Source organism: Amblyraja radiata, chromosome 24, assembly GCF_010909765.2.
Source record: "Amblyraja radiata isolate CabotCenter1 chromosome 24, sAmbRad1.1.pri, whole genome shotgun sequence".
Lineage (NCBI taxonomy): Eukaryota > Metazoa > Chordata > Chondrichthyes > Rajiformes > Rajidae > Amblyraja > Amblyraja radiata.
In genome coordinates, this window is record NC_045979.1 from 2,736,581 (window position 1) to 2,763,547 (window position 26,967).

The 26,967-nt window shown below is 50.1% G+C and overlaps 1 protein-coding gene across 3 annotated transcripts in view; it reads left to right on the forward strand.

Annotated features, from left to right (window-relative positions):
• Nucleotides 1-26,967, forward strand: part of LOC116986692 (forkhead box protein P2-like) — a 333,583-nt gene that overhangs the window by 220,667 nt on the left and 85,949 nt on the right. For 2 of the 3 annotated variants that reach the window (XM_033042263.1, XM_033042262.1), the window contains exons 5-8: nucleotides 976-1,086; nucleotides 3,463-3,585; nucleotides 6,701-6,850; nucleotides 23,692-23,839. In XM_033042263.1, the coding sequence (XP_032898154.1) occupies nucleotides 976-1,086; nucleotides 3,463-3,585; nucleotides 6,701-6,850; nucleotides 23,692-23,839 (532 nt within the window). The remainder of the gene's footprint in view (nucleotides 1-975; nucleotides 1,087-3,462; nucleotides 3,586-6,700; nucleotides 6,851-23,691; nucleotides 23,840-26,967) is intronic. The other variant, XM_033042264.1, reaches the window with a different exon arrangement.

A 26,967-nucleotide genomic window follows, 5' to 3' on the forward strand; every position in this document is an offset into this window, starting at 1 on the left:
GTTATACTGACAATGGGACAAATGTTTGTAAGGAGTAAACATTCCTCCCATTTATGCTGCACACTGGCACATCTCAGGGTTTAGGAGGCCAGGGTGAGGGACACGCAGTCTGGGGCAGCCACCCCAAGGGCTCATTGGAGAGGGGTCACACAATAGGTGCTGCCTCACTCAGTGAACCCTCTGAAACAGCCTCGCTGATGCACCATTTAAGGAGAAATATGAATCCCCCCACTCCTCCTCTCCCTAATTACCCTCCCCCACCTCCACTCCCCTCCTCTTCCCCGCTCTCCCCCTCCCCTTCTGACTCTCCTTTTACACCCCCACTCCCCTTCCCCCACTCCCCATCCCCCCACTTCCTTCCCCCCACTCCTCTCCCCCCCCACTCCCCACCTCCCTCCCACCTCCCTCCCCTTCAGCCCACTTACCCCTTCCCCCACTCCCCCCCATACCCCCCCACACTTCCTTCCCCCACTCCCCTCCCCACCTGCCCCTCCCCCCACTACCCCTCCCCCCCTCCACTCCCCCATTCCCTGCCCCACTCCCCCTCCCCCCCTCCTCCCCTCCCCCCCACTCCCCTCCACCCCCACTGCCACACTCCCCTCCCCCACTAACTCACCTCGAACCCCCCCCTTCCCCTCCCCCCCACTCCCTCTCCCCCCCCTTCCCTCCCCCCCACTGCCCTCCCCCCCCACTCCCTCCCTCCACTTCCCTGCTCCCCCCCACTCCCCTCCCCCCCTTCCACCTCCCTCCCACTCCCCTCCCCCACTCCCACCACTCCCCTCCCCCTCACTCCCCACTCCCTCACTCCCCTCCCCCTCACTCCCCTCCCCCTCACTCCCCACTCCCCTCCCCCTCACTCCCCACTCCCTCACTCCCCTCCCCCCCCACTCCCCTCTCCCCACTCCCCTCCAACCTACTCCCTCCCATTTGTAATATTACCGTATGAACCGTTTCCTGTGGTTTACTGTTCTTCAGACAGTTTTGTATCAATCTCCAAGATTCACCCCAGATCCCGACCTATTGGGGAACGGTGTGGTGCGGAATGGTCTCGGCGTGTTTGGGGATTCTAGGAGGAGTGTCTCAATGGTGAGCAGCCTCACCGTTCCTATTGTGGTGGCCCAGAGCCTTTCCATCTGAAACTGCTTCCTCTACACCCACATAATGGACAAATAATCTCCACTTTATTTACTCTGATCAATCCCAATATCTTACAATTGCGTGTGCTTGCTTTTATCCATTCCAGTGAGATTGCCTCCGAGTGGGACAGCCTCCGATCTCCACGCAACTTCCCAATGTTCCACAATGATCATCAGTATCTCCGAAATCTACCTCCCTGAGTCTTTCTCAACATCTGGCATAAATCCCCATCTGTCCCTGGGACAGCTGTTTTAAGCCATTTACTCCTGTTTTAGATTTACATCTTATTTATAAATGGAAGATAGATTTGCATTTAAATAGTGTCAGCAGTGCCAGACTGCCAAAGTGTTCTTCAGCCTTCAAAGAAATTTTTGAAGTCTGGCAAGTATTGTTTATCAAAAATGTAATGTTGAGCAGGTGATCAATCCAGAGATCAGACTGAGAAGGGCCCGACCCACGTTGTGGGTCGGGCCCTTCTTCAGTCCGATCTCTGGATTGTTCACCTGCTCCATTCCTGGTCCATTCCTGATCACCTGGTCCATTCCCTCCACAGATGCTGCCTGACCCATTGAGTTCCTCCGACTGTTGTCTTGTTCAAGATTCGCGCATCTGCAGTTTATTGTGAATCTATCTAGAGATATTGGTTGATGAATAAATAGTGGGTAGAAACATAGAAACATAGAAAATAGGTGCAGGAGTAGGCCATTCGGCCCTTCGAGCCTGCACCGCCATTCAATATGATCATGGCTGCTCATCCAACTCAGTATCCTGTACCTGCCTTCTCTCCATACCCCCTGATCCCTTTAGCCACAAGGGCCACATCTAACTCCCTCTTAAATATAGCCAATGAACTGGCCTCAACTACCTTCTGTGGCAGAGAGTTCCAGAGATTCACCACTCTCTGTGTGAAAAATGCTTTTCTCATCTCGGTCCTAAAGGATTTCCCCTTTATCCTTAAACTGTGACCCCTTGTCCTGGACTTCCCCAACATCGGGAACAATCTTCCTGCATCTAGCCTGTCCAACCCCTTAAGAGGTAGGGGAAAGATGAACCTATACTTTCCTTCATAACCTGCAATGTCCATCCTGCAGGTGCTGGGTTTAACGACACATCCAACAGTTCAGTGCCCTTTCATCTTTAGTTTAGTTTAGTTTACAAGATGCAGCATGGAAACAGGCCCTTCGGCCTACCATGCCAACCAGCGACCACCCTGTGCAAGACATGCCTGTCCCTAAACACTCCCTCAACCACTCCGCGGTGTAACACTCACCTCACCACTGCCCCTACTTACAGTGTAATGCCCCTGTCCCACTTAGGAAACCTGAACGGAAACCTCTGGAGACTTTGCGCCCCACCCAAGGTTTCCGTGGTTTTTGTCAGTCTCCCTACTTGCTTCCACTACCTGCAACCTCCGGCAACCACCTGCAACCTATGGGAACCACACGGAAACCTTGGGTGGGGCGCAAAGTCTCCAGAGGTTTCCATTCAGGTTCCCTAAGTGGGACAGGGGCAAAACACTCCCTCACCACTGTACAGTGTAATCTCTACCCTGACATTGTAATACACAGCGAGTAGTCTGTATCTGGAACAAACTGCCAGAGGAAGCTAGAGGAAGCCAACCGCACCATGTTTTCAACAGTAATGCACCAACACTCCTTTTCCACATCCCTCTTCTAAGTATTTATTATATTCACTCAAGAACCTCACTGTCGGACCTGCCTCCATTACTCTTACGGGCAGTGTAAAGATAAATCGCCTCTCCTGGGATGTGCCTGAAACTGATGTTCTCTATTTACCGGCTGCCCTCCCTCTGGGCAACACCTCCTCTCCAAGTTGCTTGGAGCCACTCGTGATTCCCTGCCTTGGGTCACGGGTTCTCACCTCCCCACCATTGAAGTGATCTACAAGAGTCGCTGCCTCAAAAAGGCAGCCAGCATCATCAGAGACCCACACCACCCTGGCCACACTCTCATTTCACCCCTGCCATCGGGAAGAAGGTCCAGGAGCCTGAAAACTGTAACGTCCAAGTTCAGGAACAGCTTCTTCCCAAAAACCACCAGGCTATTTATTAAACACTACAACCTCCAACTGAGCTCCAAACTACATAGACTTGGGGGCAATGTTTTTGTCTTTGGACTGTTAATGTTTGTTTTTTAAATACTGATTTATTTTTAGCTGTTTATTATGCTGTTTACAGAGTACTTTGTTTGCATTACCTGTTGTGCTGCTGCAAGTGAGAATGTCCTGGTTCCGTTTCAGGGACAGCCATGTGTTAAGTGGTTGGGAGACCCATGCTAATGCCACTGTTCTCTCTGTGTGTTGCAGGTTCCCGTGTCGGTGGCCATGATGAACCCACAGGTCATCACACCACAGCAAATGCAGCAGATCCTGTCCCCACCGCAGCTGCAGGCGTTATTGCAGCAGCAGCAGGCAGTCATGCTGCAACAGGTAAACAGCAGGGTCGCTTACAAGCATGGGAGATGGGGGGGGGGGGGGGGGGGGGCCGTGTGGGAGGGGAGACGGGACTCCAGCACTGGGGAGGATCCTGTTACCCCTGCTGGGCATCAGCGGGACTCTGGTCATTACTAATTCTCATAGAAACATAGAAAATAGGTGCAGGAGGAGGCCATTCGGCCCTTCGAGCCAGCACCGCCATTCATTGTGATCATGGCTGATCGTCCCCTATCAATAACCCGTGCCTGCCTTCTCCCCATATCCCTTGACTCCACTAGCCCCTAGAGCGCTATCTAACTCTCTCTTAAATCCATCCAGTGACTTGGCCTCCACTGCCCTCTGTGGCAGGGAATTCCATAAATTCACAACTCTCTGGGTGAAAACGTTTTTTCTCACCTCAGTCTTAGCTGACCTCCCCTTTATTCTAAGACTGCTTCTCCCCTCGATGAGAGCCTGATTGATCAACCATGACTCTGGCCTGGGAGCTCTCTCCCCACACCAGTCCTCTTTGCGTACACTCCTGATCTGGGAGTTCTCCATCCAGACTAGACCTCTCCAGGTACAACTCCTGTGGATCAAGCTGGAATGTCAGGAGGATGGATGCACAGAAAGCCAGTGTTCATGTCAGGGGCGGGTCAGGCAGCACAGAAAAGACTCTTCGGCCCATCAAGTCCATGCCAACCATCAACCACCCACTCACTCGAAGCCTAGACTAATCCCTTGTCATTGTTCCCACGTTCCCACCAACCCCTCCACTCACCTGCACACTCGGGACAATTTACAGCAACCGCTCAACCTACTGGGGAGGTGACAGGAACACCCAGGGGAGACACATGTGGTTACAGAGAGAACATGCAATCTCTGCAAAGACATCCCCACAGGTCAGGGTCGACCCAGATCTTTGCATACAATATGGTAGTCGCATTTTAGGTTGGCAGGGAATGGAGGGATATGGATCACGTACAGGCAGAGGAGATTTGTTTAACTTGGAATCATGTTCGGCACGAACGCAGTGGGCCAAAGGGCCTGTTCCTGTGCTGTACCGTTCTATGTTGTATCTGTGAGATGGCAGCTTTACCAGCTGTGCCATTGTGCCACTCTGGAGCTACTAAGTAATTGAGAGCGCCCCACCTCCAGAGCCCCATCTCACACATTCTCCCCTGGCCTTGCTGCAGCTTCAAGCAGCTACACCAGCAGTTATACTGACTGACCTTACTCACCTGACTGAAACCATGCAGCCCAGAAAAACAGGGTTCTATCCTCTTCAGAACAGGCTCAGCTAAACATAGAAACATAGAGAAACATAGAAAATAGGTGCAGGAGTAGGCCATTCGGCCCTTCGAGCCAGCACTGCCATTCTGGGTACTGATCATCCAATATCAGTACCTGTTCCTGTTTTTTCCCCATATCCCTTGATCCGTTAGCCCTAAGAGCTAAATGTAACTCTCTCTTGAAAACATCCAGTGAATTGGCCTCCACTGCCTTCTGTGGCAGAGAATTCCACAGATTCACAGCTCTCTGGGTGAGGAGGTCTTTCCTCATCTCAGTCCTAAATGGCATACCCCTTATCCTTAAACTGTGACCCCTGGTTCTGATCTCCCCCAACATCGGGGAACAATGTGTTAATTTTACATCGAGCATTGGTGGAAAAGAGGTTGGAGATGACCAGTGACCAAGGGGAGAATCCTTCCCTGCCCTGAGCACAAGGAACATGTCTTGTGGGAATACATGTGTGGCTAATCCTCCAAACAAGATGCATTTGCTGGATTATAGCAGGGCTGAAGTGTTAATGATGGAGAGATGGTCGGTCTGTGATGCCAGACTAAGGCAGACTGACAATGAATGCCTCTGGCAGGGGGGTCCCATGTATAGTGCGGGCGGGGGGTGGGGGGGGGGTGGTGGGGGGTGTGGGGGGGTGTTGGAGCGGTGATTTAGGGCATTTCTTCACACTGAAGACAGTGATAATCATCAGGAGCTGTGGATACCGTGGTCAGCTGAACATTTCCAACCTGTTTTGTCTTTAGACTTTAGAGATACAGGCCCTTCAACCCACTGAGTCCGCACCGACCAGCGATCCCCACACATTAGCCCGACCCTGCTCACACGAGGGACAATTTACATTTATACATTTACCGATCCATTTAAACTATAAACCTGAAGGTAGACAAAAGTGTTGGAGAAACTCAGCGGGTGCAGCAACATCTATGGAGTGAAGGAAATAAAATATTTCCTGATAGATCTAACCCGCTGAGTTTCTCCAGCGCTTTTGTCTACCTTCGATTTTCCAGCATCTGCAGTTCCTTCTTAAAAACTATAAACCTGTACGTCTTTGGAGTGTGGGAGGAAACTGAAGATCCCGGAGAAAACCCACGCAGGTCACGGGGGGATCGCACAAACTCCATGCAGACAGCGCCCGTAGTCAGGGTCGAACCTGAGTCTCTGGCGCTGTAAGGCAGCAACTCTACCGCTGCACCACTGTGCCACCGTCTGTTCTTGATAGATTGACACACGAGGTGCTGAGGAGAATGCGTTGAATCCAGGTGGCGGGGATATGATGTACAGCAGCTTGCATCTACTGTAATTGAATGGAGAATGAACTCAAAGGGGCTGAATGGCCTCCTGCTGCTCTGCAAGCAGAGGGGAATGACAGGGGAAGAGTTAACACAGGTGGCACGGAGGCACCGTGCTCCCCTGCACCCTCTATCATCAGATCCTTTCACTTTAAACCAGTCACCAATCTAAATTAATATATTTCTTAGATCCTTCTAAACATAGCAGTCATCCCAAGCAGCATTTTACAGGCTCCTCATCCACATGTCACCAGCACACAATGATCCCACAGACCCTGTGCGATTGCACTGACAGATAATTAAATTTCCACCGAGAATTTAATTGGTGTTGTCTCACGCAGAATAGCAGTGAAGTTTGCTCTGTATGCTGGCTATTGTTCTGATATTAATTTTCTGATTGCTTCATCTGTAGGGATTTTTTTTTACCCTGACTGAGATCCTTTGTGTTTTTCTGTCTTCTCTCCCTCCCCCACTCCTCACCCTCCACTCCCCATTCCCCCACCCCACCCTCCACCTCAATGCCTTCCATTGCATCACAGCTTCAGGAGTATTACAAGAAGCAACAGGAACAGTTACACCTCCAGCTGCTAACGCAGCAACAGCACCAACAGCAGCAGCAACAACAGCAACAGCAACAGCAACAGCAACAACAGCAGCAGCAGCAACAAGCCATCAAACAGCCAAAGGAGGTGAGCTGGCCCCTGAAACTGTCCACTCGGCAGAACGCAGGGGAAGGGGGCCGTTGTACACCACACCCTCCCTTGCCCTTTGTATTAATAGTCCACCAGTTTCCTCACCTGATGCCTCACTTGCTGTGTGAAAACAGATGGGAATTGATGGCCATTTGACTGTGACAGCATTGCAATCCTGGTTGCAACCAATATTCTGGTACATTGCAGCTGTTGGTATATAAACACACATTCACACAAAAACATACGTGCATGAACACACGCACACACACACACACACACACACACACTCAAAACACGCACACATGCACACAAGCACACACATAGGCCCACAAACACACACACACACACACTGCCACACAAGCACACACACATGCACACAAACAGGCACACACCTACACAAGCATATGTGCATACACACTGCACATGACCAGACACACAAATGCACGCACGCATTGCCATTCGCTGTGTATTCTTGTTGGATCAGCGGAGTTTTCTCCCTCTCTCGGGCATTGAATTGCCTGTTGCCTCTCTCTCTCTGGCTCCAAGGATCACAGAACAAGCTCAGCCTCAGTGTTTGACAGCTGTTCCTTTGCGTCAAAGAGCTTTAAACATCTCCTGGGTGTGGACCAGGAGTTACCTGTGTCCTGTTAATGTTGGCGACTGTTTTACACTCACTAACACATGGCCATCATAGAGCACTGGTCTAGTTTAACAGCAACACAGTACACTAATTAATGCTTGGCTCAAAGTGGTGGACTTGCAAAGATTAGACTATCATTATGGTAAACCTTTATAAATCGGTGGTTGTCCTCTGTTTGAAGTTTCCTCTGGACACCATGTTTCTTGAAGGTTCCAGGGACCGTGAGGAGAGGGCCGAAGAATTTAGAGGTTTAGCGTTTAGAGATACAGCGTGGAAACAGTCCCTTTGGGTCCGCGCCGACCAGCGATCCCCGCACACTAATGCCCCTGTCCCACTTAGGATACTTGAACGGAAACCTTTGGAGATTTTGTGCCCCACCCAAGGTTTCCGTGCGGTTCCCGGAGGTTGCAGGTGGTTGCCGTAGGTTGCGGGTAGTGGAAGCAGGCAGGGAGACTGACAAAAACCTCCGGGAACCGCACGGAAACCTTGGGTGGGGCGCAAAGTCTCCAGAGGTTTCCGTTCAGGTTTCCTAAGTGGGACAGGGGCATTACACTATCCGACACACACCAGGGACAATTTTACATTTATACCCAAGCCAATTAACCTGCAAACCTGTACGTCTTTGGAGTGTGGGAGGAAACCGAAGATCTCGGAGAAAACCCACGTGGTCACGGGGAGAACGTACAAACTCCGCACGGACAGCGCCCTTTGTCAGGATCGAACCCGGGTCTCTGGCGTTGTAAGGCAGTAGCTCCACCGCTGCGCCACCGTGCCACCCGAGGAATTATATCAGGGATGAGGCACATTGGTTGCTTAAGGGGATTAGAAAGGCAAGGATTATTTCTTCTGTACATGGAAGGTTAAGAGGAGGGCAGACGATTCCAAAATCAGACATGGTTTTGACTTAAGTCATAGGAAGGTTGTAACCAGGGAACATATAATTGACCAGTGCGAGGAACATGTTGCATAATGTGTTGCATTGATCTGGAATGATATAAATCCACGATGACCCTCTACCCAGGCGACTATCTGTGTGTTAGCCACAGAAGCAGATCTACAATCACATATTACAATCACTCCACACTCTCAATTCTCTACTCCTACAGCAACATTTCTTACTTTAACTCCCTTATCATGTACCTGTACACTGCAGATGCCTTGATTGTAACCATGCATTGCCTTTTCACTGTCTGGTTAGCACGCAACAAAAGCTTTTCACTGCACCTCGCTACAGGTGATAATAAACTAAACTGAAACTGAGTACATCAATTGATGGGCCAAATGGCCACCTACTAAACCAAGGGCATCTCATGATTCATTGGTCTGGTTCACTGTCAGCATCACCCCATACCCCAGTCCCCAGCCTCGGCTCAACAAACTCATTGCCATCGCAGCAAGATGTTAATCCCAGGACAACCCAGCTGTTCCTAGGTGCTGAGATTGAGATGTGAGAGATGTTAGATCTGAACTGGGTCACGGCATTGAAATTGAAAAGAATTGCCTGCCAGAAAGCGCCGGTGAGTGGGGGTTGGACTGAAATATGTGGAGATGTATCCCGTTGTGTCTCACCCCACCTCGGCCTGGGAGAGAGTGATGGGACAGTGCAGAGCAGCGTTTTCCTGTGTCAGCCCATATTGTAGCTGACCCAGGAGTGCTGGAGACATGTGGTTGCATAAAACAGGAAAGAATTGGAGTCACCACAATGAACGTTTCAAACTTTGATGAGAACAACATTCGGAAAGCCAAAATTAGAAAAAGGTTCAAAGTCTTTTATGAAAAATGCCCCCTGTGTTCATGTGCAAGATGAATGACTATTGCAAGATTTGCCGAGTCTGGTCGGTGACCCTGACTGTCAGACGCTTGTGTTCACACCTGTCTGTTAAGCTGTGTAATGCCTTCCAGATTGCCAAGCATTCCCATCCCCGCGTCCGTGTGAAGTGCCCATCCTCAGCACAGGGGTGTACATTCACCATCTGTTGCACACCCATGGGGTAGACTTGTGTATTTGAAGCACACACTCGCTCACCCCTGGGAGATGGGAAGGGCAGAGTTGCAGCTCCAAGTGAGTGGAGGATGGGGAACAGCACTGAGGGGGTCTGGGCCCACTAACGAGGACAATGTGTCTGGCTATTCCTCATGGATGCGGTGGGCATCATTATGGAGATTCTGCCAGAATGATAAACATGCCGAGGAGGTGAAGGGTGAGATTGTGGAAACAGCCATGTTTTCTGTCCAGGGACTCTCAGTAATCAAGGTAGAATGAGTCTCTAGTGTCTGTCCAGCTTGAGTTAGGGTGATGCTACAGAGATTACTGATATAAAAACAGAAAATGATCGCAACACTAAAACGTAGAAAGGTCACGGACCCGAAGCATTAACTAGAAATACACATTGGATGAAGGACCTACTGTGTCACTCCACGGATGCTGCTCAATCTGCTGAGTGTTTCTGGTGCTCGCTGACTTTATCTCAGACTTCCAGCTTCTGCAGTATTTGCTCTTGGGCGGAATTACCGACAATTGAGTCTAATTGGTATCCGGAAGAATAGAAAGAGGAGAACGAATTGGCCGGAAGGCTCTCGAGCCCAACCTGCCATTCAGTAAAACTGTAGCTGGCACTTTTATGTCATCTCCAATTTTTCCACTCACATCCCTTGATGCCCCGAGTGCCTGAAAATCTATCAGTGGAGAATGACTGAGCGTTCAGTGTCCTCTGGGGTGGGGAAGTCTGAAAATTCACAATCCTCGACGGAGAAGAAAAATCTCCCCTTCTCCATTCTGCATGTACAGACACTTGCCTTGAGACGATGACCACTAATGTCACATTCCCCAGCCTATCCGGCCCAACTTTAATGAGATCACCTCTTAATCTTCTAAACTCTGGAGATTAAAACGTCCTTTGTACAAATCGGTCGCCAGGAGACACCCTTCTCAACACAGGAATCAATCCAGTGAACTTTCATCACACATCCTCTAAGGCAAGTATACATAACGAGAAATTCATTCCCCAGTTGGTCTCCTTGAACACACCAAATAGTAGCTGAGCCCATTTGACTGCATTGGAATGAATGTCAGAGACACAGTGCAGTGCTGTATCAATACCACATCATGCACCTAATGCTAATGACCAAGGGAGATGCACTTATAGACAATCTTTCCTTTGCCATGGAGACCAAGTGGGTGCACATTGCACCAGGTGGAATCTCACTAGTGCTAAATAAATGAGGCAAGATTGTTAGCTTTATATTCCAACATTTCTCCCATTGCTTGCTGTACATACGTGCCAACTATAATTAATGCAGAACAACGGGACTTCTGAAGAAGGGTCTCAACCTAAACGTCACGCATTCCTTCTCTCCAGAGATGCTGCCTGTCCCACTGAGTTACTCCAGGTTTTTGAGTCTATCTTCAGGCTTTTAGCAAGATTTGCTAATCATAATCTTTTTAAATGCCGTCGTTTTCCATTGTTCCAATCTAGGTAGCAAACTTCACACTTCATATTCTGCCATCTCTTTACACAATAGAATAGAATAGAATAGCCTTTTATTGTCATCCAGACCGAAGTCTGAACGAAATTTAAGCAGTCATACATACAATACAATACAATAAAAAACAACAATAAACACATATTAACATCCACCACAGTGAGTCCACCCAACATCTCCTCACTGTGATGGAGGCAAAAGTCTTAGGGCTGCAGTCTCTTCCCTCCTCTTCTCCTTCTGCGCTGAGGCGATACCCCCGGGCGATGTTAAAACCTGTCCTGCGGCTCAAACACCGCGGCCCGGGGTAGTCGAAGCTGCCGCTCACCAGACCTGCTGACGCAGCCGCTGGCCCGCGGCCGAACCCCCGGTCTCAGGCCACCGCCACCAGAACTGCCGTCCCAGCCCCCGGAGCATCGTTCCAGCCCCGAGCCGGATCGCCCTCACGTGAGTACTGCCACCGTCTCAGCCTCGCGCCAGGCCGCCGCTCCTCCCTCGCGCCAGGCCGCCCCGACTGGGCGCCGCTCCTCCCTCGGGCTGGGCCGCCCCGACTGGGCGCCGCTCCTCCCTCGGGCTGGGCCGCCCCGACCGGGCACCGCTCCTCCCTCGGGCTGGGCCGCCCCGACCGGGCACCGCTCCTCCCTCGGGCTGGGCCGCCCCGACCGGGCGCCGCTCCTCCCTCGGGCTGGGAACGCCGTACCTCCCCGAGCTCGGCTACTCCGACGGGAGCACCGTTCCTTCCTCGGGCCGGCCATCACAGCCCCTCACGAAAGCCCTGTTCCAGCCCCGAGCCGGGCCGTCCTCACGGGAGCGAGCTCAGTGCGAGTCCTGGCGGGCTCTGCCTCCTGAGCCTCGAGGTCGCCAGCTCCGCCATTAGGCCTCAGCGCAGACGGAGGCAGAGAAGGGGAATACGACAAAAAAGTCGCATTCCCCCGCAGGGAGAGACAGCAAGCCCCGTTTCAACCCCCCCCCCCAAAAACACAAACTAAAAACCAAAACTAGACTAACCAAAACGAAAATAAACAACCCAAAAAACACAAAACAAACAGGACTGCCGGAGAGCCGCTGCAGCCAGAGCCGCGCCGCCACTTGTACTTAACACGTTTGTGTTACAACAGCTTTGTGTACTTTTCTCAGCTAACTTTACATCTCATTTTGTACCATCAGCAATCTGAAAATATTATGTGCGCACAATTCCCTCGTCTAAGTATAGATACAGATTGTTCGTATCTACACCTGGAAGAGTTGAAACGCTTCCTTCATCAGCTCCTGCTGTATATGATCCATTTAGTCAAACTCTTTGTCTTCTGTCAATTAACCCGTCGGCAATCCAGTCTGAAGAAGATTCAGATTCAGATTCAGATTCAGATTCAATTTTAATTGTCATTGTCAGTGTACAGTACAGAGACAACGAAATGCATTTAGCATCTCCCTGGAAGAGCGACATAGCAAATGATTTGAATAAATAATAATAAGTGATAATAAGTGTCCGGGGGGTGGGGGGGTGATTGGCAGTCACCGAGGTACGTTGTTGAGTAGAGTGACAGCCGCCGGGAAGAAGCTGTTCCTGGACCTGCTGGTTCGGCAACGGAGAGACCAGTAGCGCCTCCCGGATGGTAGGAGGGTAAACAGTCCATGGCTGGGGTGAGAGCAGTCCTTGGCGATGCTGAGCGCCCTCCGCAGACAACGCTTGCTTTGGACAGACTCAATGGAGGGGAGCGAGGAACCGGTGATGCGTTGGGCAATTTTCACCACCCTCTGCAATGCCTTCCGGTCGGAGACAGAGCAGTTGCCATACCATACTGTGATGCAGTTGGTAAGGATGCTCTCGATGGTGCAGCGGTAGAAGTTCACCAGGATCTGAGGAGACAGATGGACCTTCTTCAGTCTCCTCAGGAAGAAGAGACGCTGGTGAGCCTTCTTGATCAGAGTTGAGGTATTGTGGGTCCAAGAGAGGTCATCGGAGATGTTGACTCCCAGGAACCTGAAGCTAGAAACACGTTCCACCTCCGTCCCGTTAATGTGGATGGGGGTGTGCGTGCCGCCCCTGGACTTCCTGAAGTCTACAATGAGCTCCTTGGTCTTCTTGGAGTTAAGGGCCAGGTTGTTGTCAGCGCACCATGCTGCTAAGTGCTGGACCTCCTCCCTGTAGAAGGGTCTCAACCTGAAACGTCACCCATTCCTTCTCTCCAGAGATGCTGCCTGTCCTAATTTGAGGAAGGACATTATTGCTATTGAGGGAGTGCAGCGTAGGTTCATCAGGTTAATTCCCGGGATGGCGAGACTGACATGTGATGAAAGAACGGGCTTGTATTCACTGGAATTTAGAAGATAGGGGATCTTATAGAAACATACAAAATTCTTAAAGGATTGGACAGGCTAGATGCAGGGAAAATGTTCCCGATGTTGGGGGAATCCAGAACCAAGGGTCACAGTTTAAGAATAAGGGGTAGGCCATTTCGGACTGAGATGAGGAAGAACTTCTTCAGAGAATTATGAATCTGTGGAATTCTCTGCCACAGAAGACAGAGGAGGCCAATTTGCTGATGTTTTCAAGAGAGAGTTAGATTTAGCTCTTAGGGCTAAAGGAATCAAGGGATATGGGGAGAAAGCAGTAAGGGGGTACTGATATTAGATGATCAGCCATGATCATATTGAATGGCGGTGCTGGCCTGAAGGGCCGAATGGCCTACTCCTGCACCTATTTTTCTATCTTTCTATGTTACTCCAGCATTTTGTGTCTATCCATGCTAAAACAATAGCCCCGATCTGTCCTGGTGTTGCATCAATTCTCGTGTAGCTCTTTATCTGTTGTCTTCCAAAGATCCAAACATACGCTGTTTACAAATTATCTCCCATGCCAGTTACACAAAACTCACATAGATTTGAATTGTTCCTTTCCTGTGATTAACAGCCCTCGCTTGTGTGAAGGGGAAGAGCAAACTCTACAAAGATCAGTTTGTTTTATTGGGTGGAAGGGATCCCTGTGCTGCTTAAATAGAATGATTGAGGTCCTCATTGATTACCATCAAGTTTATGCTTCACACTGACATTAAAACAGCTACTTTGATGTCACATCAGAGCTTTTTTCTTTGGCTGGTTTGGGCTTTTATGTTGCAATTTTATTTTCAGTTTTTTCTCTAATGGTACACAGTGAAAATTACTGGAAGGTTCTTTTTTAAGATTGCAGGAAATAGGAGCAGAAGAGGAGAGGCAGATGGCTGAGTGACATTTCTTATCTCAGTCCCACTTTCCCCCCAGGGTCCTCATATTCCTTCCCTTCCTCGCTGTGCAAAATTGCATTGCGTTCCAATGGGCCCAGATTAATGAACAGTTTCACCAGCCCTCCGTCCAGAACCCTAAACCTCGAGATCAAAACAACCGGGGTCTAGCCACAACTTACATTACAGCGAGACCAAGCGCAGCCTCGCCGATCGTTTCGCTGAACACCTCCGCTCAGCCCGCCTAAACATTCCCTGATCTCCCGGTTGCTAAACACTCCCCCTCACATTCCCACACTGACCTTTCTGTCCTGGGGCCTCCTCCACTGTCAGAGTGAGGCCCAGCGCAAATTGGAGGAACAGCACCTTATATTATATTACACCCCAGCGGTATGAATATTGATTTCTCTAACTTCAAGTAACACTTGCTTTCCCTCTCTGTACATCCCTCCCCCTTCCTAGTTCTCCGACCAGTCTGACCATATTCCTAATTAAATGTTATCTTTGTAGGCTTCGTTGTCACCTTCCCCTAGGTAACTATGATCTATTCTCCATTTTCCTTGTCTTCGTCCCCTTTAATCTCTCGTTTTCACACCTTACCTTTTCATATCTCTGTGTCTCCCTCTCCCCTGACTCTCAGTCTGAAGAAGGGCCTCAACCTGAAACGTCACCCATTCCTTCGATCCAGAGATGCTGCCTGTCCCGCTGGGTTATTCCAGCATTTTGTGTCTATCCACACCTTCCTCCTTGAGTTGAATTGCATTAAATTTGTATGTCAAACCAAGATCAATTTGACTCTGTGACATTGTGTACATGGAGTAAGGAGCATTTCCTGGGGCTTTAATGTCTGAGATGGGGGGGGGGTGGGGGGGGGGGTGGGGGTAGGGTTGTAGGTGTTGGCTGGTCTGGCAAGCAACTAGTGAGAGACATCAAAGAGTCATGTCAATCTTTGCCACGATGATCCTGAGAAGAGAGGAAGGTGTGGTGAAAGGTGTAGGAAGGGCAGCACGGTGGCACAGCGGTAGAGTCGCTGCCTTACAGTGCTTACAGCGCCAGAGACCCGGGTTCGATCCTGGCTATGGGTGCTGTCTGTACGGAGTTTGTACGTTCTCCCTGTGACCTTCGTGGATTTTCTCCGAGAACTTTGGTTTCCTCCCACACTCCAAAGACGTACAGGTTCGTAGGTTAATTGGCTTGGTATATATGTAAAAATTGTCCCTAGGTGTGTAGATAGTGTTAGTGTGCAGGGATCGCTGGTCGGTGCGGACTCGGTGGGCCGAAGGGCCTGTTTCTACACTGTATCTCTAAACTAAACTGAACTGCAGATGCTGATTTACACCGAAGATAGATACAAAATGCTGGAGTAACTCAGCGGGACAGGCAGCATCTCTGGAGAGAAGGAATGGGTGACATTTTGGGTTGAGACCCTTCTTCTTGACCCGAAACGTCACCCATTCCTTCTCTCCAGAGATGCTGCCTGTCCCGCTAAAGTGGGGGTGAAAGTCAGCCTTGTTTCCTGCTCCTTATCAATCATCGGGGACCACTGCCGGACATTTTACATGTGGGAAGAGATGGGATCCATCCACTAAACATTTCAAATCAGTTTTGAAATGTAATGTCCCTGGGAAGTCGGACATTTAAGCCTCCTGCCTATTTTCTGTGAGTGTTCATCCCAATGGCACATTAGGGTCATTGATAGTCATACACATTTACAGCATAGCAACAGGCCCTTTGGCCCACCACATATATGTCAACCATTGTGTCTAACTATCCTAATCCCACTTGCCTGCATGAATCCCTTTCCCCTCACTGGCAGCTCATTCCAGCCACCCACTGCTCTTTATGTGAAAATATTACCGGTCACACACCCTTTAAACTACCTCCCCCTCACCTTAAACCCACACCCTCCAGGTTTTGATTTTCCCTCCCCCCATTACAGGAACCAGCCTCTGTCTAACTGCCCTATCTATGTATCTACAAAACCCCTTAATTGTATACACTTCTATCATGTCACCTCTCAGCCTCATTCACCTCAGGGAAATTAGGCCCAGCCTATCCAATAACCCAAGCCCTCTCTCTAATCCAGTGAATCCTTGTGAATCTTTTCTGCACTCTTTAGCTGAGTCACGTCCTCTGGCGTGGAGACCAGAACTGCACGCAGTGCTCTAAGTGAGGCCAAACCAATGTGTAACATGGCCCAACTCTTCCACTCAATGCCTCAGCTGTACATGAGTGGGGTTTTTGTCTTTCATTGAGGTGAGGTCCTAATCTACGGACAAAAGCAATAGATCAGTGCAAACCTGAGTATATACATTTCACTGTCTGACCCACTGACCTTTTGTTTGTTAAACTAAAGGGCCTGTCCCACTATACGAGTTTACCCAAGAGCTCTCCCGAGTTAAAAAAAAAATCAAACTCGTGGTAAGTACGTAGAATGTACGTAGCGGGCACTTCGGAGCTCGGGACGTCTCTTAGCGGCTCGTAACGCTAACGGCAGGTACTCGGGAAAAGCGGTCACTCGGGAAGCGCGTTTTTTCAACGTTGAAAAATGTCCACGAGAGCCCCGAGTACCTACGAGCGGCTATTACGGTAATTCTCCGAGTTTGAATCAGGGAGAACTCTTGAATTACCTCGTACAGTGGGACCGGCCCTTAAGATTGACCTAAAAGGTCTCATGGCATCATTTTGCTGAAACATCCACAGCAGTAGAGTTATATTGGGTAAATTTGGGCCAGTTTTTACCTTTGAACCAAGAGCTATGAAATGCAGGGATGGTGGCCATGTTTGTAGCGCATTCACTGCCCTGTTTCACAACGTGTGACTTCACTCCAAGAGCTATTTCACCGCTGCCACTCGCTTCAAGGTGAGTGCTGGTCATGAAGCTGATCTTCCTTGGGCAAACAGTGCATCAGATCGTGTGTGTAGGAAGTGTGTGTTGGATATCCCACTGAGTTACTGCAGCATCAGATCAGGAGCTCAGCTCTCCTCTTCTGCTGCTCCCCAAAGCCCTCTCGGGATCAGTACATAGAAACATATTAAATAGGTGCAGGAGTAGGCCATTCGGTCCTTCAGCCAGCAATTCAATATGATCATGGCTAACATCCAAAATCAGTACCCCGTTCCTGCTTTCTCCCCATATACCTTTGATTCCGTTAGCCCTAAGAGCTAAATCTAACTCTCTCTTGAAACCATCCAGTGAACTGACCTCCACTGCCGTCTGTGGCAGAGAATTCCACAGATTCACAACTCTCTGGGTGAAAAAGTTTTCCCTCATCTCAGTTCTAAATGGCCGACCCCTTATTCTTAAAGTACGTGGGCAATGGGAATGCAGCAGCTGGCACCTGCGGAGTTACCACAAGGGGTCCGTTGCTTCAGCAGAGGAAGGAAAACATTGAAAAACAAGTGGCGTATTTCAGGGGGTTAAAGTTGACGTTTAAGCAGCAGGTCTGACGCCAAGTTCTGAGTCACTCAGGACCCAGATTTAATGAACTGCCGCTGTCAGTCTTGTACGATACACAGAAACTTGGGTTGATGTGCTCATAAATCAACCTGACAAGCCTGTTACCCCGCTAGCTTTAGTCACTGAACTGAATCTAATGTAAACAGAATACAGACAAAACGTGTTAAAGGAGTGAAGCCCATCAACGAACACCCAGCATCTTCAAATGTATTACACCCCCTCCAAGGAAATGGCCTTGACCCTCTCCCCTCTCCTGGGAACTCCTGTCTGTGTTGGTTTATAAGCAGTTTGGCCATATTGCAGATTTGGATCAAGAACCATTTCCTTCTTCAGCTTCTAAAGATCTCATCTACCACAGTGATACAGCCCATATTTCACTGAGTATATCAAAGAGGTGTTTATCATTCCTCCCGCTGCTGAACCCTGCAGTATCCTTTATCACAGTAACATCTCTGGACCTTATCACTTAATACTGTGCCAGTTTTCTGCTGCCATTTCGGGCTGATATCTTTGACAGCTTTTGATTTACCTCAGAGAGTCCGTAGTTATTGAAAGGAGGGGTGATTGTGGGGCATAAGCTACAGAAGGCCAGACTTTCAAAAAAAAAACTTTCTTTATTGCATGCAAATTTTATTAGCTTTGGGATGTGGAATTTTATTGAGTTCCAGAAATATTTTCAGAGCAAATGTAGAATGAAGAGTGAAGCCCTTTTTACACTCGTGGGCTGGATATTCTGTAGGGTGGATATCAGGGTTGACTTCAGCAACACTGATTCAGTAAACACTCCCAGGTCAGGAGCAGCGTGGATTAGACAGAGAATGAAGTCCCTCTACACTGGAGCACAGAGGCCAAGTCACAAGAAGCCGCAGATGCTGAAATCAGGAGCAGAAAGCAAACTGCTGGAAGGATTTAACAGGTCTAGCAGCATCTGCGGAGGTCATGTCTTGCATCAGGACCGAGAGTGTAGAGGGGAAAAAAAGACACAAGGTGCTGGAGTAACTCAGTGGGGCAGGCAGCATTTCTGGAGAAGGTGGATAGGTGAGATTTTGGGTCAGGTCTAAACCTGAAATGCCATCTATCCATACTCTCCAAAGATGCTGCCTGACCCGCTGAGTTACTCTACGTCACGTACAACGGCAGAGTTATTGATTTATTTTCCAGCGCAACTTTTCATATGTTTACTTTTCAATACTTATTGATGCCAGAACAATCCCAACTAATTGGCAACTTTAAACGGCAGCGTTTATCAGCTAGAAGTGAGCCTTTGTCTGACATAAACTGACTTCTTACAAGATGGGAGGAGATGGGAGAGGAATCAGAACCCACTCAGTCAGAGCCAGGACCTCATGGGACAGATGTGTTGGGTTGCAAGTTTGGGCTTTGAGTTCATGTTTAGTGTCTCGTTCCCCAAGCTGACGTGTCAGTGCTCCCACAGACAGCATCCCTGTTGTCCTCACATCCCTGATCAATCAGGGATGGAGCATCCTGGTGGAGAGAGAGTCGGTTCTATTGACAGAGTTGGCTAAATGAGAGAGCCAAACAGTTTGGAGTCACTTGGAGTAATTCCGTGCATGCCTGTCGTGGAAATGGCAGATAGCGGAGTCAGTGGATATGGGGAGAAGGCAGGAACGGGGTACTGATTGTGGATGATCAACCATGATCACATTGAATGGCGGTGCTGGCTCGAAGGGCCGAATGGCCTCCTCCTGCACCTATTGTCTATTGTCTTTGTTCAATTCTCGTTTCCCGAGGAGACCGGCTAGGAGATTTCGTCCTAATATGTGTTAGTGCCGGGACCCATTGGTAATATATTCATGCTTAATACATTCAGATAAGATGTGTCAGTGCAGTGGCAGGGTTCAAGCAGCTGGGCTGTGCCTTGGTAATCTGGTTTACTAACACATCGCTGGGGACTATGTTAATAGGCCACAGAGGGTTGCTCGTTAGTGAAGCCATCACCACAAAAGCAAGCTTCACAAAAAAAGCTGTACATCCTTAGTTTAAAATGTATGAAAGCTCGAATCCTATATTCATAAGAAATAACGGGAACAAGCCATTAGGAGTAAATTTTTACACCAAGAATAATGAACAGTAGATTTGGCACAATTAAGGGACAATCAGGAAATTCCTCTGGAGGCCTCACCAGGTCAAGGAAACAGGAAGAGGATGCAAATAAACTGCTGCAATAGAGGTGGGAGTGGAGGGTGTAGAAGGAGGGGAGGGGAGGGCAGGGGTAGGGGTGGTGGGGGGGGGGGGGGGGGGGGGGGGGGGGAAGGGTAGGGAGGGGAAGAAGGAGGAGGAGAGGGTAGATGAGGGGTTGGACAGGCTAGATGCAGGAAGATTGCTCCCGATGTTGGGGAAGTCCAGGACAAGGGGTCACAGCTTAAGGATAAGGGGGAAATCCTTTAAAACCGAGATGAGAAGAACTTTTTTCACACAGAGAGTGGTGAATCTCTGGAACTCCCTGCCACAGAGGGTAGTCGAGGCCAGTTCATTGGCTATATTTAAGAGGGAGTTAGATGTGGCTCTTGTGGCTAAGGGGATCAGAGGGTATGGAGAGAAGGCAGGTACGGGATACTGAGTTGGATGATCAGCCATGATCATATTGAATGGCGGTGCAGGCTCGAAGGGCCGAATGGCCTACTCCTGCACCTATTTTCTATGTTTCTATGTTTCTATGAGGGGAGGGGAGCGTGTGGTGGGAAAGGAGGAGAGGGCAGGGGTGGGGAGGGGAGGGGAGCGTGTGCTGGGAAAGGAGGAGAGGGCAGGGGAGGGGAGGAGAGGGGAGGGTGCAAATGAAGAGGAGGGTTTCACATACCTGGACATTTTGGTCGGAGATGTCATGGGTGGAGCTCCAGAGACAATAATAATAATAATAATAATAATAATAATAATAATAATAATACATTTTATTTGTATAGAGCTTTTCAAGGACTCAAAGTCGCTTTACATGGTGAGTCAAGAACAAAACAAAATAGAGCAGTAAGACAGAGATGCAAAGGGGAGGGGGACATGGGACTAAGGGTATGCAGAGGTGAAGAGATGGGTCTTGAGGCGGGACTGGAAGATGGTGAGGGACTCAGAAGTTCGGCTCAATTGTGGGAGGGAGTTCCAGAGCCTGGGAGCTGCCCTGGAGAAGGCTCTGTCTCCAAAAGTGCAGAGGTTGGATTTCAGAATGGAGAGGAGACCGGCTGAAATGGATCTGAGGGACCGTGAGGGTTGGTAGGGGGAGAGGAGGTCAGTGAGATAAGGGGGGGCCAAGTGGTTGAGGGCTTTGTAGGCGAGGACCAGGATTTTGTAGATGATCCGGTGGGAAATGGGAAGCCAATGAAGTTCTTTGAGGACTGGGGTGATGTGGTGCCAGGATTTGGTGTGGGTAATGAGTCGGGCGGCTGCATTCTGGACCAGTTGGAGTTGGTTGATGTTGCTGGAATTAATGCCAAAGAGAAGAGAGTTACAGTAGTCCAGTCGGGAGGAGATGAAGGCATGGATGAGTCTTTCAGCAGCGGGGTCTGATTTTGGCAATGTCTCGGAGGTGAAAAAATGATGTTTTGACAACATGGCGGATGTGAGGCTCAAGGGAGAGGGTTGAGTCAAAGATCACGCCAAGGTTGCGGGCCTGAGGAGATGGGGAGACAGTGGTGCCGTCAATAGTGGGAGTGGGGTTGTTAATTTTGGTAAGTGTTGATTTGGAGCCAATGAGGAGAAATTCTGTTTTGTTACTGTTTAATTTAAGGAAGTTGAGTTGCATCCAAGACAATAGACAATAGACAATAGGTGCAGGAGTAGGCCATTCGGCCCTTCGAGCCAGCACCGCCATTCAATGTGATCATGGCTGATCATCCACAATCAGTACCCCATTCCTGCCTTCTCCCCATATCCCCTGACTCCGCTATTTTTAAGAGCCCTATCTAGCTCTCTCTTGAAAGCATCCAGAGAACCGGCCTCCACCGTCCTCTGAGGCAGAGAATTCCACAGACTCACCACTCTCTGTGAGAAAACGTGTTTCCTCGTCTCCGTTCTAAATGGCTTACTCCTTATTCTTAAAAACTGGGAACATCATAGGAGAAACCTCCTGTATCATTGATGAAGGCAGGTTGTTGGTGGGACAGGGACCACACAAAAGCTTGTCAGTCGGCGGGATCTTGCCCGAAGGCCCGTTGGTCAGCGGGATCAGGAACCCAGCCAAAGGCTTGGTGGTGTCCGCCTGAAGGCTCGTCGGTCGGCGAGACCTCCAACGGTCGGCGGGACGGGGAACCCGCACGAAGATTCGGCTGACGGCGTAACCGGGAAGGAGCTGGAGAAGTCAGACGGGAGGAGCAAGGACCAGTGGGAGGGTGAACCGGGGTGATACCTCCAGCGCCTTCAGGTCAGCTGCAGGAGGCGCCCCCGGGACACAAAGATGGCCGGGAGAGGAGAGGAGAGGAGAGGAGAGGAGAGGAGAGGAGAGGAGAGGAGAGGAGAGGAGAGGAGAGGAGAGGGATGACGGTTTGCGGGAACTGCTCCAGTACATCGAGCGTGCGGGCCGATCGGACTTTGTACTTTGAATAATGGCGCCAAAGATGGCGGCGCTAGGGTTGCCAACTTTCTCACTCCCAAATAAGGGACAAAAAGTCAAAATAAGGGACAAATTCCCAACAGCAATTCGTTGACAGACTTGGCCGTGGCTGGGTGAATGATGAGTTGGCCCGGGTGCTGGACTACACACAAAGCCCAGCCCGCCGGGCCAGCTGAGGCGTTTTGGCCCGCGCGACATCGCTCGCAAAGTCCGGCACCCCATCCAACTCATGAACTGATGATCGGCCATGAGAAGGAGGGGTGGTGGTGTCGGCAGTAAGCGAAGGCCCGAAGGTTGGACAGCTGGCTGGGCTGCCGACCGATGGAGCCAGGGGCGGGGCACTGCTGGTGCTGCTGCACTCCATGGGCTGCACTACGTCGGGATGGGTGAGGCGGGGCCGGATGCGGCGCTCCGACCCGACAGTCCCCTCCACCTGAGTAGTAGCAGTCAAATATGGGACAAGGGAGGTCCCGTATGGGACAAACCAATTTAGCCCAATATATGGGATGTCCCGGCTATTACGGGACAGTTGGCAACCCTAGGCGGTGCCCACATGTGTAATATATGCAAAATGAATCTCAGTGTGCAGTTGTAGATGTGACAAATAAACATTTTACCACCAACCCTCACCAGCCCACTCCCCATCTCCAGGCAAACGGTCAGAAGCAGGGAACAATCTGCTCACAGGACCTTGCCGTTTACTCTCTCTGACCTTGACTGGGAGGGGCATAGACCCTGCCTCACAGAACCACCAACAACCTCCCCTGAGGCTAGAGTTAATCATGGAACTTCATCCTAATAACGCTACTTAAGTTTAATGTTAATGTTACAGGTAGTTATTGCAAATGTTAACATTGTGCATGGTAGACAAAAATGCTGGAGAAATTCAGCGGGTGAGGCAGCATCTATGGAGCGAAGGAAATAGGCAGCGTTTCGGGCTGATGCAGGGTGGGGTGTGGGGGGCGGGGGGGGGGGAGGGAAGGAGAAAGGAAGAGGTGGAGCCAGAGAGCTGAGAAGGGGAGGAGACAGCAAGGGCTACAGGAAATTGGAGAAGTCAATGTTCAGGCCACTGGGATGCAGACTGCTAACATTGTGCATACAAGCCACACTCTGACAGATCAATGGATCGCTCTACATCCTCACGTGGCACTGAGCCTACAGCTCAGAGTACATGCTTTCGTTTATGTGGGCTGAATTCAGGCAGGGTAAGAACGGCTGGGATCTTGATGGGTATCTGGCAGCTCCCTGTTGCAGAGTGCAAGACCCCAGGCTCAGCTGTGATGAGTGTCATAGTCCCCAAAGCGTTACTTGCTGGGTTTCAGAATGAAGGGCATTAGGGTTAGTGTTAGGCATATGCAGGGTGCATGGGCCCACCACTAGTGCACACTGGTGGTAGCAGGGGGAAGCGCAGGTTTTTGCCCTGGTTGCGTGATGCAGGCATGCGGACGCTGATGGCCTCTTCCTCTCTCCACTCTGCAGCAACTGGGCAACAAGCAGCTCGCTTTCCAGCAGCAGATCCTTCAAATGCAGCAACTGCAGCAGCAGCATCTCCTCAACCTGCAGCGACAAGGCCTGGTGACCCTCCAGCCCGGACAGCCCACCCTCCCACTACAGACCCTGGCACAAGGTAAGGTCATCCCCATGTCCCCTCTCACCCACCGACACGTGCCCACCACCATTAGCACCAAACCACCACAAAACACAAGGCTTAAGGCAATGCTACTCACTTCTTGGAGGAAGAGCACCTCATATTTCACTTGGACAGCTTACAACCCAATGGAATGAACGTTGATTTCTCTAATTTCAAGTAACTCCTGCATTCCCTCTCTCCCCCCACCCCCCCCCCCCCCCCCCCCCCCCCCCCCCTCTCCCACCCTAGTCATCCAATCAGTTCCACTGTTCATACCCTTGTATCCCTTTTGTTATCACACCTTCCCCAGCCAACAATGAGCCATTGTGGGCTCCACCCTTCCTGAGGTCATCTGTTGCTCAGCCTGATTTGTTCTGGCATTTTCTCGCCCCCAGTTTCCCCCCCCCCCCCCAACCTCTACTTTCAGTCTGAAGAAGGGTCTCGACCCGAAACGTCACCGATTATTTTTCTCCAGAGATGCTGCCTGACCCGCTGAGTTAATGCAGCATTTTGGGTCTATCTTCAGTATAAACCAGCGTCTGCTGTTTCTTCCTACTCTTCATATTTCTATTCTCCCCACATTCACATCTCTCCCCCTGGATAGGCCACTCACTAAGTAACTTACAGATGACAATTAAACTACCAACCTGCACATCTTTCGGATGTGGTGGGAAACCGGAGTACCCGGAAGAAACCCACATGGTCCCAGCAAAAACGTGCAAACTCCACACAGACAGCACTGGAGGCCCTGGAGCTCTGAGGCAGCAGCTCTACTGGCTGAGCCACTGCATCTCTCCTCTCCCAGCCTTGGTCAATCACAACAGGCTATAAGTTTCACTGCCGTGTTTTATACTGATTCCAACGCTGTGAATAAAACCATTCTCCATCCTAAACTCGAGGACAACCAACTGCTTTCATCACTTGCTGGTGGACAGGTAGTAGTGGACAGGTACTGGTGGACAGGTAGTGGTGGACAGGTACTGGTGGACAGGTACTGGTGGACAGGTAGTAGTGGACAGGTACTTGTGGACAGGTACTGGTGGATTGGTAGTGAACAGGTAAGTAAGTAAGTTTATTGGCCAAGTATTCACATACAAGGAATTTGCCTTGGTGCTCCGCCCACAAGTAACAACATGACATACAGTGACAGTTACGAATGACTCAGAAAACACTAAACATTAATAATAATAAAACATTAATGTTAAAACACCATTGATCAAGCAGGTGAACCACCAAAATACCAGATCAAAGGGAGGCTACAGATTTTTGGCTGTTGAGTAGAGCTACTACTCGTGGATAATGTTTATGTCTGGCTGTGGCAGCTTTGACAGTCCGGAGTCGCCTTCCAGAGGGAAGTAATTCAAAGAGTTTGTGGCCAGGGCGAGAGGGGTCAGAGATGATCTTGCCCGCTCGCTTCCTGGCCCTTGCAGTGTACAGTTCATCAATGGGGGGAAGGTTGCAGCCAATAACCTTCTCAGCTGATTCGCTGCAGCCTCCAGGTGTCGTGCTGGGTGGCTGAGCCAAACCAGACCATGATGGAGAAGGTGAGACCAGACTCTACGATGGCCGTGTAGTATTGGACCATCATTGCCTGTGGCAGATTGTGCTTCCTCAGCTGCCGTAGGAAGTACATCCTCTGTGGCGCCTTTTTGACTGCAGAGTTGATGGTGGCCCCCCACTTAAGGTCCTTGGAGATGATGGTTCCAAGGAACTTAAATGACTCCACAGATGTGAATTTGGTGTTGTTGATGGTGAGTGGGGTGAAAGGAGGGGGAGCTCTCATAAAGTCTACAATCAATTCCACTGTCTTAAGAGCATTGAGCTCTAGGTTATTGTGATGGCACCAGGACGCCAGCTGTGACACTTCCTGTCTGTAGTGGACAGGTAGTGGACAGATAGTGGACAGGCAATCGCGAACAGGTAGCCAACTGCCACAAAGCTTGACCATACAAATGTGATCTGCAAACTCAAACCTTTCTGATTTGGAGTCCTGGTAATGAGCGGAGTCAGTGTAGGTCCAGGGACTTCAGAGCTAACTCTGGGTCAGTGGTTGGTGTGCGTACGGCCCTTCCTCCAATGCCCAGCTCAGTCCAAAGCCACCAGCTGCCCCTGGGCATAGCTGGAGCCACAGGGTGGTAGGCCCAGGCTGATCAGCAAGCGTTGCCCAACCCCAGGCAGGCTCGCATCTGACTGCAACCCCAGACACATGAAGTGGAAGCTCTGTCCATGCTCTGGTGTGCGAGGAGGCAGGCAGGAAAATGCACCCATGGATACCCTTGGGCGAACTCGGAGAAATGCAACATCCCGAATAACTCTGCAAACTTTGGGTAAGACCAGTCAAAGTGGGAAAGGAACATTCAGGGCTGAGAATCTAATGCCCCTGTCCCACTTAGGAAACCTGAATGGAAACCTCTGGAGACTTTGCGCCCCACCCAAGGTTTCCGTGCGGTTCCCGGAGGTTTTAGTCAGTCTCCCTACCTGCTTCCACTACCTGCAACCTCCGGCAACCACCTGCAACCTCCGGGAACCGCACGGAAACCTTGGGTGGGGCGCAAAGTCTCCAGAGGTTTCCGTTCAGGTTTCCTAAGTGGGACAGGGGCATCAGGGTTACTCATCGGGAGACACAGAGGGAGAGCAGAGCTCCTCACAACCTTCTCACCATGAGCCTCCTGTTCTGCTTAGGAGACAGTGGCTTCTCCATCAGTTTATCAGCCAACTCCTAACCAACGAAACCATCATTGTCCAAGAGAGGTTGACTGAAGAGAGGAAGAAGAGAAGTTGAGGATTTCTTGAAGTAAATTTGATTGGGAGGTGTTTAGGCCACATGCATTTTACAGCAAGTTTACCCCATCATGTTTTAGCACAAGAGTCTATGCATCACCAATGCAACATATGGTGCATGGTCGTTATCTATCCCTGTGATGCTTGCTCCTTTTCCTTGGTTTTCAGCCCCATTATTTGCACCAGAATGCTGTTTTCTTCAATCACAAAATGGGGATGTCCACAGTTGTAGCTTGGCCAGTTAAGATGCTGACTGGATGGCTGATGGATAAAGGTTGGGTCAGGTCACTATACAGAGCTCCCTTGCCTATTTTGTACACCTTTGACAATTGCTTCAACCAGCA